This window comes from Denticeps clupeoides, chromosome 16 (assembly GCF_900700375.1).
Source record: "Denticeps clupeoides chromosome 16, fDenClu1.1, whole genome shotgun sequence".
Lineage (NCBI taxonomy): Eukaryota > Metazoa > Chordata > Actinopteri > Clupeiformes > Denticipitidae > Denticeps > Denticeps clupeoides.
This window is the reverse complement of record NC_041722.1, coordinates 4,028,240-4,042,052: the sequence shown is the minus strand read 5'-3', so window position 1 is coordinate 4,042,052 and position 13,813 is coordinate 4,028,240. Positions and strand designations below refer to the sequence as shown.

Below are 13,813 nucleotides of genomic sequence, written 5' to 3'. Positions count from 1 at the left end.
ATTATCAGCAGCGAACATTTAAACAGTTTTACTGAATGTGCAAACAAATCCATTAAACTCTACATTTTGGCAATGCCTACCCGATATTTGGACAAGTCAATCCTTAGCGAGTTGTGGAGTTGGTCTAACAGCTTTACAAACTTCTCCCTCTGATAAAAAAAAGAAACACATTAAGAACCGGAGAATCTGTGCAAAATTGCTAAAGAGACGAAGATACTAACCCCAAAGTTGGAAGCCGCAAAGCGATCAGAGGCGGAGATGTTCGTGGTGGCGGTGGTTGTGTGGGCAAAATAGGCATTTATGTTTGCCAGAAGGTTGCTCATAACTGCTGGCACACCAGGACACATGTACTTGGCAGAGAGACAGGAAAAATGTCTGAAAGAAATTGAGGAAAAAAAAACACAGGTCTCAATTGCTTTATAAAATAGTCATAACTGAAATTGAATTCTGTTCACAGTTCCACATCTTTAAATAACAATTCTTTGTGCTTGGCTTCCTGTTTCACTGGCTGTATTTTGGTGACAGTGCTGAAGTGATTGGATAAGAAGACAGAAAGACTGCTTCATCTGGACGAATGTAAATGCATCAAGTGGACACAACAGGTGACTGAATTTAGCACCAACCCTGCAGGTTTATAAAGGAAATTACCAAGGCAGTATGACACTTCTACAACTGTCACTTTATGCACAAAGCAGCTAGTGAATCTGCCTGCAGTTTATTTCTTTTTTAGTGTTGGGGGGGGGGGGGGGGGGGGGGGGGGGGGGGTGACAGTAAACAGTACAAAGTGCAACTTTAGTGACAGGTTTCAAATCGGACATGAAAGGCAGAAGGTGCACGCTGAAAGGTGTGGAAGTGGTAAAATGAGAGCGATACATGGATTTAAGGACCGCTAATTGTTTTAATATCTGCTAAAACCCTGAGGCAGGGAGATGGCTGCCTGAAATTACCATTGAGGATGCAGCTCATACATGAGCCCTGGAGAGATCCTTACTACAATACAGAAGCTGCACACAGTGACACACACAGTGACACACTCAGCACTCTCACACACACACACATCCTTCATGGAACACAATGATCCAGGGTGACAAATAACGCGCCCATGTAGAGACGCAGGCACACAATGACACATATGGGTTCACAGTGAGACGCAAACAAATAACACACAGAGGGTAACACACACACAACCACATCCACAGAGTAGCATGGCATTCAGGATGACCCAGCACACTGCATGCATTAGAGGCCTTTTTCACAGACCCACAACCTCGGCCCCAGCCAATTATCCTGAGCAGCGCTGAGGCAGCGAGTAATTAATAAAGACTTAGAAGGAGTGAGAAGTGGAGTGTTTGCTCTGCTGTAAAAAGAAGCTGTTTAGGGTGATTTATTGATACAGACTGTTAAATAGCAGCCAAAACAGAGGATGCGGTATAGTACTAATGAACTCTTTCGTTATAGCAGCGACACTCCCAAAAACACAGTATGTGTGACAATCACTCAGGGTCTTCATAAATCACGAGTAGAATTCTGAGTCCAGTGAAATTTACATGCATTTGCAGGGAGTGCATTAAAATGTATATTTTCTGTATCTGAGACTACATTTAATTAACTAGAATCAGTTACACATAACAAGGTCACATGGGCACTGATGAAAAGCTGATCAATGGGTGGTAGAAGCCCAGTGGTCAGTAACCTAGCCCGCAAAATAATGAGTCCGAACGGCAAATCCTGCATCTCCCACAGTGCCCCTTAGCCGGTAGCTCCTAGGGGGTGGTTCGCCCTGTAATTAGTGAATGGAAGTCGCTCAGGATAAATAAAGTGTGCCGCAACAGTGTTCTTCATCCTTGGTGTTGAAGAACGAGACCTCCCTTTCCATGAAGTGAAAACGCCATTTTTCCTTTACAGTGTGCTGTACGTGGGTGTAATTGATAGCTAAGAAAGGATTTTTTTTTTTTGTTTTAATCATTTTCTATGCTCCGCTTAACTGGAATATTTGATCATAATAAAATTCATTAAGTACACCACCAATTATGTCACTCCTTCTTCTGCCTACTACCTTTTGTATTCTTGCTTTGAACAAAAGGCTGAAATGGGTGTGTAATTCCCCACAGTGTAAAAAGGTACAGCTTTAGTTACCTCACTTCTCCTTTCTCCTCATTAGAAAACTCAATCAGGCAAGCAGGGTCAGTTACCTCATTGCTAATTCATATAAACCCACACAGCAGATATTGCTGATAGCAGGTTTTCACCCCCAGAGTCATTGTCCTGCATGCGGCCGCAAAAAAGAACTGACAGTTGAAAAATCCCCCCCACCCTTTATATTATCTGAAGCAGACAGAAGTTCTATTGCTCTAAACAACAGCTAGAACAATAAAATCCCTGTTGTGAAAAACCAGCATGGCAACTGAGTGGCTCTCAACAGAGATATTTACAGTAAGCTCATGCGCTACACCTTCCCAGAAAGACTTGATCATTATGTCCAATGGAAGATGACAAAAAAGATCCCTGTATACACATGTGCTTTTTATTGAACAGGCCAGATCAAAACGTCACCCTCACTTAGAGTCCATCTTCACGGACTGTGAAACTGTGACAGTCCGGCAGCAGATTGGCCAATTGACCGCCACTGTTATGTATGGATAGAATCAATACGCTGCAGGCATAGACCCTAGTATGTGCTGCAGGATGTTTTCAAATAGGATATTGACTGTGCTTTTTGGTATAACTAATCCAGATATAATTGGCATGGTCGGGTGTTTTGTAAGATTAATTCCAAAATATGTCCGAAATTAACAGCCCAATTTGAATTTCAATTTGCATTGATTCATTTGCTTGAAGATCTAAAAAAAAAAAACAGACCATCGGGATCCACAGATGTACATCTATTTTGACATTTTGTTGCAAGATAAATGCTTCAGACCATGCAATAGATGCTGTCTGACAATGGTGGCTGGCCAACATGTGAAACACTGCCAGAGTTATGCAGGAATGTGAGCAAGTCAGGACTGTTTTGGGTTGGAGGAAACATGATCTTTTTATGAGGTGAGTGCTGAGCAAAGCCTTTTCCTCCCTTCAGCCCAATGTCAGAGCTCCCGCAGTGTAGCCACAGATTCCTGAAGATGCCAAATGAATTCCCGAGGCACCATGTTAGCATGTGATTTTATGGTTTGGGTCTCCAAAAATATGAAGTGCTGAAGGCATAACAGCATGGTTCATTACAACTGCCGCAAGTTCCTGGAGCAATACACTGGGACAGTGATGAAGAACATGTTGGGTCCTATAATTAATTACTTGGGCTTTCAATCTCAGAATTGGCCTGAAAATCTAGGGGAAAATGAAGCAACTACGGTGACAAAAAAAAAAGCCTACATGCGAGTGACCAAATTCCCACTGCAGGGTAGATCTGGAATGAGCTGCTTTCTTCTTCACCCCGATGAGGTCCTTCTATACCCAAAAGGCCCCCTGATTCTTGAGGGTGTTCATTAGTCTTCAAGATTTAAGTTTGAAAGAGCAAACAGTGGCCCTGGAGCTAGAGGACCTCAGAGGTGGTCAAGATTCCGTCAGTGTCAGATCTTCAGTCAAGACGTCAAAATGATTTATAAGGCCATCAAGTCTAGACCATTTCAAGTCAAGGCTGGGTTAATGTTAGAGCCCAGTGGGGGCAAGGCCATGAAAAATGCTGCCTCTGGTCTCTGAGAGCATTACTGTGAGCTCCTCACATTAACTTCATTGGGGTGAGCATACCAGAACAAGCAATGGTGGTTTATCTCCATTAAGTTCAACATGACAGCTTAGTCATTAAAGCTGATGTGGCGTTATAAAACTAATTAATAATATTAAACAGGTCCAGTTCAGAGGGTCAAAAAAAATCAGTTGAATGTGGAAGCCTTACCTTGTGCCAAAACAACTCCAAAATGACCATTGTAATCTAGTTTGATTAGAAGGCAGGGTTTCTGCAGGTTTAAGGAAGCCAAACTGAAGACTTTTTAAGACCTTTTCTAAGACCACTTTCATTAAATTGAAGTCCCTTCATCAGGGGCGTCAACTACATTTGTCCAAGATTATTCTTGGCAGATGGCTCTTCTAAAATACAATATTACATATTACAACAGTGATATTTTTGGTTTCTTATTTCAGGGCTACACGAAAAAAGTTGCAACATGTCATATGATAAATTTATCTATAAATAAAAGCTTCATAAAAATAAGTAATAAATCAATCAATCAATCAATTAAATAAGTTTTTTTTTCAAAGATTGGTACATTTTAATAAAGTATGTAGGAATTGCTGGTTATAAATGGGATATATATATATATATATAATGGCAAGCCAAACAGGAAATAAATAATATATATATTGACAGGGAACTGAATATATGGAATGAAGTCTGAATATATGGAATGAAACCCGAATATATGGAATGAAGTCTGAATATATGGAATGAAAGTCTGAATGTATGGAATGAAGTCTGAATATATGGAATGAAAGTCTGAATATATGGAATGAAACTCGAATATATGGAATGAAAGTCTGAATATATGGAATGAAGTCTGAATATATGGAATGAAAGTCTGAATATATGGAATGAAACCCGAATATATGGAATGAAGTCTGAATATATGGAATGAAAGTCTGAATATATGGAATGAAAGTCTGAATATATGGAATGAAGTCTGAATATATGGAATGAAAGTCTGAATATATGGAATGAAACTCGAATATATGGAATGAAGTCTGAATATATGGAATGAAAGTCTGAATATATGGAATGAAATCTGACGTCAGCTGGGGAGCAAGCAGGCTCTTTATGAAGAGACGCTGCAGAACAAGAAGAAGGAGCAGGAAACGCTGAGAAGTCAAATGACAGAGGAGCAGAGCAGGAGAGAGAAAGCTGAAAAAGAGCTTGAAGCAAAAAGAGAAAGCAGGAAAGAGGCAGAGAGGCTTCTCCTGGAGACAGAGACAAAGTTCCATCATCAGCTGGAGAGCAAAGACAGTCTCCACGAGGAGACGCTCCAGCAAATGAAAAAGGAACTTGAGATGATGACAGCCGAACGTGACCATGAGCACAGAGCACAAGAAGAACTTGAAAAAGTGCTCCTTGAAGAAACATCTACTGGAAAAAACGTTTCCAGGACTTAAACAATACAAGCAAGAGGCAGGAGATTGAGGAAACCCTGAAGGTCCTCCTCAGAAGGGAGAAGGAACTGTGTGGGCAACTCGAGCAGACAGCGGACATGAGAGCAGCACTGGAGCATCTTCGAGAAGCTTCACAAGGAGACGTGGAGAAAAGAAACCAGTACAAGAACAAGGCTGGCCAGGTTCATCAGGGAGGCTGGCGAACAGGACGCAGCTATGCAGACATCGCAAAGGCGAGCGTAACATGAGCGTTATTACAAAATGCAAATACGCCAAATAAAGAATCTATAAAGGAAAGATGAATGAAATCTCCTTTGACTTTCTTGAGCTTCACACGTCCAAAACACAAGAAAAACTATTTTTCACTTGGATTATATACAACTATATTATTTTACGTGTTCCGTAACAACACATTTACATTCAGTAGTGACGGGGACAGTCCCCCTGGGGAATGAGGGACACGATGCTAGTAAGTGGGGTTTGAACCTGGAACTTTGTGCTCTTCCGGTTCAGACGCGAGCGTGTAAAAGTGTAAAGTGTAAAACACACCAATAATATTGATTAAAAAGTGAAAGTGTCAGTAATTTGATTTGGGACAAATAGCGTTGACAGCACCTTGTGTCTGTGGAGTTTACATGCACATGTCTCGGTGTGGATTTCCTTCTGATTCACTGTCCAGAGAGGCACTTTTTATTCAGCCAATCAGATTGAGGAACAAGAGCTGATTCCAGCCAATCACAATGTTTGAGCTCTTGTTCGTAATCAGCCAATCAGAACTAGTTTAGTGATTCGAATCATGCCGGATCGTTGACTGGAGCGGGGACCCGTCACCCCCGTGGTTTCTCCCGGACGGTTAAAGGCCGCGGACTTGGCGGCGCCGCGGGCGGCAGCTGGCGGACATGGCGCTTCCGGAGTGCAGTTGATTATGGGTCTTTCGCTAACATCAACTATGCAAACGGGGCGTGGCCATGAAATCACATAAAATTTGGTGAAGTTCACAAATTAGCATGTTAGTATGCTAAAGTCAAAAATGCTAACAGGGTATGGCCATGACGCGTGTTAACATCAAATAGGCCCACAGGGCGTGGCCACGATGTGTCACATATAATTTGGTGACGTTTGGATCATGTTCAGAAAATAGCATGTTAGCTTGCTAATGCTAGCATATTAATGACAAAAATTGTAACAGGGCATGGCCATGACGCATGTTTAGACCATGTTCCAAAGTTATCTTGTTATCATGCTAATGCTAGCATGTTAACATCAGAAATGTTAACAAGGCGTGGCCACGATGCATGACGTTGAATTTGTTGACGTTTGGAACAACTTCAAAAATGATCATGTTATCATCCTTATGTCAACAATACTCATGTTAATATCAAAAATGCCAACGGGACGTGGCCACGATGTGTCACATATAATTTGTTGACGTTTGGACCATGTTCAAAAGTTAGCATGTTAGCATGCTAACGTCAAAAATGCTAACAAGGTATAAGAATGATGCATTGTGTGAAATTTGGGGATGTTTGGGACATGTTCAATATTTAGCATGTTAGCATGCTAAAGTTAGCATGCTAACTTCATAAATGCTACCGTGGCGTGGCCCATGGAGCCCATGGATACGCCCCTGACATGCCCCCTACACAAATGGGCCAATTGGATACCAGTACAACTTTGTTTATTACTGATATTACTGATACATTTTTATTATATGATCATTTGTGCTGTATTGTTACATTATTTTAATGTTTGTCTTATTTCAGCCCAGGTGTTACAGATGTGTGATTTAGTTCTTAATGTGATTGGCTGATGTAAGTTTTTCCAGCCAATCACAATGTTTCTGAGCTCTTGTTCTTTAGCGTAATCAGCTGACTGAAACCAGCCAATCACAATGTTCTTAAGATCTTGTTCCTCAATCTGATTGGCTGAAAAAAAAGTGACATCATCAGCTTTTCTCTATTTAAAGGGTGAGCCGTGAAGAACTTAATCATTTCATATTTACAAGAGTTCAGTATAGAGGTAGAGAAATGAAGGCGTGGAAGAAGTTTGTTAGGTGGACCAAGCGTCGCTTCTTCAAGAAGGACGTTTCCGTTGAGCCGAAAATGACCGACCTGAACTCAGCTCAGCTGGGTCAGGTTGAGGTGTTCGGGGAACAGCTCGGCACACTCCAGGCGGTGATGGAGACATTCCTGGAAAGGGATCTCGTTCATCGTAAAGAAGTGGAGGAGATGTTCATGGCCTCTAATAATAATCTGGAGATGGCTATTCGTGACACGACACAGAACAGCCTGGCTTTGCGTGAAGAGCTGAGGCAAGAGAGAGACAGACAGATTGCCATCCAGGAGGCTGAGAATGAAGTAAAAGAAAGACTGAGAGAAGAACAAGCTCTGGAACGGCTGCGATGTGAGGAGCTTGAAGCACAGCTGAACGTGGAGAGACACAACAGAGAAGAAGCAGAAAGGCGTTTCTGTAAAGTGAGAGAAACTGGAAAGCAGATGGAGATGGAGACACAGCTCCATACGCAGCTGGGGAGCAAGCAGGCTCTTTATGAAGAGACGCTGCAGAACAAGAAGATGGAGCAGGAAACGCTGAGAAGTCAAATGACAGAGGAGCAGAGCAGGAGAGAGAAAGCTGAAAAAGAGCTTGAAGCAAAAAGAGAAAGCAGGAAAGAGGCAGAGAGGCTTCTCCTGGAGACAGAGACAAAGTTCCATCATCAGCTGGAGAGCAAAGACAGTCTCCACGAGGAGACGCTCCAGCAAATGAAAAAGGAACTTGAGATGATGACAGCCGAACGTGACCATGAGCACAGAGCACAAGAAGAACTTGAAAAAGTGCTCCTTGAAGAAACATCTACCAGGAACGAACTGGAAAAACGTTTCCAGGACTTAAATAATACAAGCAAGAGGCAGGAGATTGAGGAAACCCTGAAGGTCCTCCTCAGAAGGGAGAAGGAACTGTGTGGGCAACTCGAGCAGACAGCGGACATGAGAGCAGCACTGGAGCATCTTCGAGAAGCTTCACAAGGAGACGTGGAGAAAAGAAACCAGTACAAGAACAAGGCTGGCCAGGTTCATCAGGGAGGCTGGCGAACAGGACTCAGCTATGCGGACATCGCAAAGGCGAGCGTAACATGAGCGTTATTACAAAATGCAAATACGCCAAATAAAGAATCTATAAAGGAAAGATGAATGAAATCTCCTTTGACTTTCTTGAGCTTCACACGTCCAAAACACAAGACAAACTATTTTTCACTTGGATTATATACAACTATATTATTTTACGTGTTCCGTAACAACACATTTACATTCAGTAGTGACGGGGACAGTCCCCCTGGGGAATGAGGGACACGATGCTAGTAAGTGGGGTTTGAGCCTGGGACTTTGTGCTCTTCCGGTTCAGACGCGAGCGTGTTAGCCAAGTGTAAAACACACCAATAATATTGATTAAAAAGTGAAAATGTCAGTAATTTGATTTGGGACAAATAGCGTTGACAGCACCTTGTGTCTGTGGAGTTTACATGCACATGTCTCGGTGTGGGTTTCCTCCCGATTCACTGTCCAGAGAGGCACTTTTTATTCAGCCAATCAGATTGAGGAACAAGAGCTGATTCCAGCCAATCACAATGTTTGAGCTCTTGTTCGTTAGCGTAATCAGCCAATCAGAACTAGTTTAGTGATTCGAATCATGCCGGATCGTCGACTGGAGCGGGGACCCGTCACCCCCGCTGGTCCGGCCGTGGTTTCTCCCGGACGGTTAAGCAGCGACGACATAATAAACACTCTGGCTAATGCTTGCAGTAACACTGCTAATAATGACCGACTGCAGCGACAGTAGCGGCTTATTCGTCAAGCACCCGCACTGACCGAAACAGGCGAGCTTCCCACCACCATTCCTACATTCCTAAGTAAACAGGGAGGAATTACAGGGCAAACTAACTTTAACATTTTAAATCCGATATACCAGCGCTGTCCGATCCCAGCGTGCCATGCAATGTTTAGATTCAGGCTGCACACACAAAGTTTATTCTATTTTATACATTAATGTTTAAAGTTAGCAGAACCTTTGTGTCTTAAATTAAACACGCTAAACCGCGCTGTAATTTGTATAAAATCGTCCCTGTGGCTGATTGTGCTCTATAGTGAGTTGAGTTTATGATGAACCCGGTGTAGCTGGTGAAATTCCGCTGGTGCAGATTTTACACGTTAACACGGGCAGCGACGAGTGTAAAATAGAATAAACTTTATGTGCAGCCTGAATCTAAACATTGCATGGCGCGCTGGTATATCGGATTTCAAATGTTAAAGTTAGTTTGCCCTGTAATTCCTCCCAGTTTACTTACCTCCGTTTCCGTATTAAAAGACGGAGGTTTATGTAGGAATGGCGGTGGGAAGCTCGCCTGATGTGGAAATATTGAAAAATCTCTTCATCAGTAGTCCTATACTGTATGTTGGTAGAATTATTAACGGTGTTACGGCATGACGTCAGATTTCATTCCATATATTCAGACTTTCATTCCATATATTCAGAATTTCATTCCATATATTCGGGATTCATTCCATATATTCGACTTTCATTCCATATATTCGACTTTCATTCCATATATTCGGGTTTCATTCCATATATTCAGACTTTCATTCCATATATTCGACTTTCATTCCATGTATTCAGACTTTCATTCCATATATTCAGTTCCCTGTCAATATATATATTATTTATTTCCTGTTTGGCTTGCCATAAAAAATATATACACACACACACACACACAAAATGCTTCTTGTGCCACAAAACCAACCAATCACAGACCAGAAGAAGTTAAAAATGATTGCCTGTTTTTTGTTCTGGTTGGTGATTGGTTGGTTTTGTGGCATATTTGTGAACGAAGACTGAAATGAGACACTGAGCGAAGAGTGTAAAACAGATTGACAGTGGAAAAAGCTGCATTTTGCAAAACCTTGTGAAAAGTAATAAGCCCTAAGCAACAGTAAATACTCTGTATGTATTTGGCTCATTTACATTTACAGCATTTACAGCATTTATCAGACGCCCTTATACAGAGCAACTCATCACCTGCCAGTTAGCCCCACAGTTTTATATATGCAGTCAGCATCACCTGATAACGGTGGCTGAGATTTGCTAATCAAACGAACATTTTATCAAAAAACATGGAAATTTTTAAACAATCACTGAAATATTAATTTCCAGCTCGACCCTGCATTCCCAACTTGAGTCCAGAACATGACAGGAACGGTTAACAGTGAGACTGAGCAGCCCGTCTCAGTTTTGTCATTTGTTAAACTTTGAGAGGATGACATAATAATTGTCGCTTCAGTCCATGTACTCATAATTTAAACTGCATTATTTTCTGTTTATGTAATCACATGATCTGACATTGTGATTGCGTGGTGCTGCACTTGTGAACCCAGAACGCCATGACTTTGGAACACTGAAAGACTGAAGGCTTGTTAAAGTGATTTAGAATAAATGTAGGAACAGACTTTTCCCTCCTCCCTCCTCATTCCTGATTCAATAATATCAGAAAAAAAATTTAACATAAGGAGAACACGTCTGCAGGTGAGAGCAGAATTTAGTTGTCTAGCTCCATAGTTGGTTCCGCTAATCTAAACCACAAAATTACAAAACACATATTAGAAATTCGCCAAATTATTTAGACGTTACCATTACATTTATATTTTATATATATTTTTAAGACCTTTAATACTGGATTGAAGGTTTACTATTCATTTTAATGATATTTAAGGCGCTAATTTTTTTAAGACTTTTTAAGGATTCACGGAAATCCTGAGAAAGAAGTGAAGATCACTCACGTCATTGCCTGGTAAATGGATTCTACTCCAAATCTCATGGCAAATTCATCAACAATCTCCTGAGAGACGTCATCGAAGTAGACTTTCCAGGCTTCATCTCCTTTTACTTCCGGAATCTTCACGACCCCCCGGTTCTTCACCTCCGTCAAGTAGTGGAACAGGTTCTGAGTTCCATGGGCAAACATTAGTTGTAACAAAAGAATATACTGACAACAAAGATACTGACATTATTTTATTTTAAGAAACACACATTAGCAGCCAAGTATTGGCATATTCAAAAGTTTATTCTAATATATAAGTTCAATATGGCATAACAGACGTTTGCTCTACCCAAGTCTGGCTTATATAATAATGTAGCAGGTAAATTCCATTGCAGAATGTAATAGAATAGTCAACAAACTTTATTAAACCCAATATTGCCATGTGTCTTTTTTTGTGCTGCATCCATGGTAACTGTCTCACTGTAGAGGGCATTAAAACGCTACACATGCCTACAACCTCAGTTCCATGGAGACACACAATGACATAATGAAGCAGAGTCATCTGTAGGAGAGTATATGAGGACGCAGCTCACCTCATGTAAACAAGTGTACTGGCTATGAGGCGGAGCTACTTTTTCTTCTCCTTTCATCTCCACACTGATCTTCAGCCTAATGGCACCTGACACGGCAGATTTATCGGTCCTTTTATCTATGTAGTGAGAAAAGAAAAAGTTAAGGCTCATGGATCTGCTTCTTTATTCTTTCAGGCAACGTACAGACAAAGATTTGCTATTTATTTCGCGCGATAAGCCACATCTGACTTGACTAGAGTTTCTCAAGAGAGCTTGGTGGGAATCTATTAGTTCTCTGTATCTGTGTATCAGTCAGACTCTTAAAATAAAACCAGTCCCAAAGACCCCTTAAAAAGAAAGTGGCTCAGCAATGGGAACTTTTCTTATTTTCCAAATGGTATCTAAATCACAGCAGCAGGACTCAATGTACATTGAGATAAAGCATGTAAAGTTATGTCTTCAAACTCATTATCACGGGGCAACAGTGTGAAAGCATGCTGAGGTAATTTTTTACACCCAAATGGGCCATTTGTAATGTTGGTAGTGTTAATAACTGAGCGTCAGCATGCTAAATGTCTTTCCCAGGGAGGAAATGACCCTTAGCTCACCCAGATTGTACCACACGTCCATTTCGCCACTTAGCATTCTGACTTCGATAATGGTCTGCCCGAGGAAGTCGTCTGACTCTCTTTTGAAGTGCTGCTTCACCCGTGACTTGATGTCGTCGTCCTCATCCCAAACCCTCACCTTAATCCTGTCGGTGGCGTTGTGGCACTCGCTGAAATAATAGGAAAAAAAAAAAGGTGAGTGCTGCTTTTGCAGCTGCCCATAAAGGTCATATGCTCCAGTGAATCGACAAACAGCGCACTTACCAAACACGCCCACCCTCCCACCAAACACACACTGCCGCCAGACACAGGAATGGCCTGACAGGCCATTTGTAGAGGAAATACTCCACAGCCAGGCTCTGTGCAAAATACTAATGCAATATCGTCTCTGGGTTAGGGTAAAATCTCATTTGAAGCTCAGACTTTAGAGGCTCAATGTGATAACATGTTTTTTTTTGTATCTTTTACCAACTTTCACTGTCAGTCTCATGAAAAACTAATTAAAGTAGTTAAAGTAGCCTGAAAGTGTCAGTCGGAAGTCACAAGCTAAATGTGTGTCACAAATGACCTTTAGAAACGCAGAACAAGCATAAATCAGAATGACATGGCTAATGTCCCTAACAGAAACACTAATAAAATAAAAAACTGAAAAACGTCCGGACATAAATTAAATGCAACTTATATTATTCAGGCCAAATGTCTTTAACTGTAATAATAATGTAATAAATTTAGCATTTTTAAAAAATGTCTAATGTGTGGATTACCGTGGACTCCCATGCTGTGGTAAACCTGCAGCAGTTTTTGTATGAAACACCCAGGAGCCACCATCAGTCTGACAGCCATCTTCCCATGAATCCCATTCCAAATATTTAAATGTCGGCTTGACGTCAGGAGCAAATAGAGCGTGGCAGCAGATCCCTCTGTTTTATTGTCACTTCTGCATTGTTTCTGTGATACTCTGGCAATTCCTGTGTGCCTTTCAAGACACACATAACCTTTGATTTAAGTGGATGTGCGTTTACGTGCAGATGATGGAGTCACGGGCGGAAAATATACGTAAGTGATGTCTCTGTCTCTCCCGGACTCTGTCAGTTAGGATTGGCATCAGGCCGGGCCCACCGGCACTTAAAGGAAATCCTGCACGTGCTCATCAGAGTCTTCCCTCTCCCAGGACAGACGACTAGCCTGCTGGGAAGGGGGGAGGTCCTGAACTGTTTGCCACAGATGGAGAGGCGCCCGTGGGCGCCAGAGAGGTGGGCTGACTGGCTACGTCACATGAGGGAGAGGAGAAGGTACGTTCCTCGGAATATATGCATTATTGTTGATTTCATGAATAGTTTGACTGTGTGTTAATAAGTCTGTACCCCCCAAAAAATCCTTTCTATCCCTATTAGGGCTTTAATCCTATAAATTCACATGCTCCCAAATGGTCAGACTTGCCAGATGTGTTGCTGTTGGGTCTGATCACACTCATGTTCAAAGCTCTGTTCGGGAAAAAAAAAGCACCTGATACTGCAGACACAATGACAGGGCAATTAGGGTTCTAAAATGTGTTCAGTCAGATCCCTATCACTGTGGGTGCCTGGGCCTGTCCCTGTGTCCTGTCCATGGTGCTGAAACCAAGTGCTGAGTCTCCTATTTCTGCCGACATCCATCCCTGCTAATGTGCAGTGCAGTGTCCAGGCACGTCC

At 41.8% G+C, this 13,813-nt stretch overlaps 1 protein-coding gene across 3 annotated transcripts in view; it reads right to left on the bottom strand.

The window, feature by feature from the left end:
• unc13c (unc-13 homolog C (C. elegans)) overlaps positions 1-13,813 on the bottom strand; it is a 103,032-nt gene that overhangs the window by 61,767 nt on the left and 27,452 nt on the right. For all 3 annotated transcript variants that reach the window (XM_028955969.1, XM_028955970.1, XM_028955971.1), the window contains 5 exons: positions 12,123-12,292; positions 11,536-11,651; positions 10,962-11,125; positions 222-375; positions 81-149 (listed from right to left, as the gene is read on the bottom strand). In XM_028955969.1, coding sequence (XP_028811802.1) covers positions 81-149; positions 222-375; positions 10,962-11,125; positions 11,536-11,651; positions 12,123-12,292 — 673 coding nt within the window. The remainder of the gene's footprint in view (positions 1-80; positions 150-221; positions 376-10,961; positions 11,126-11,535; positions 11,652-12,122; positions 12,293-13,813) is intronic.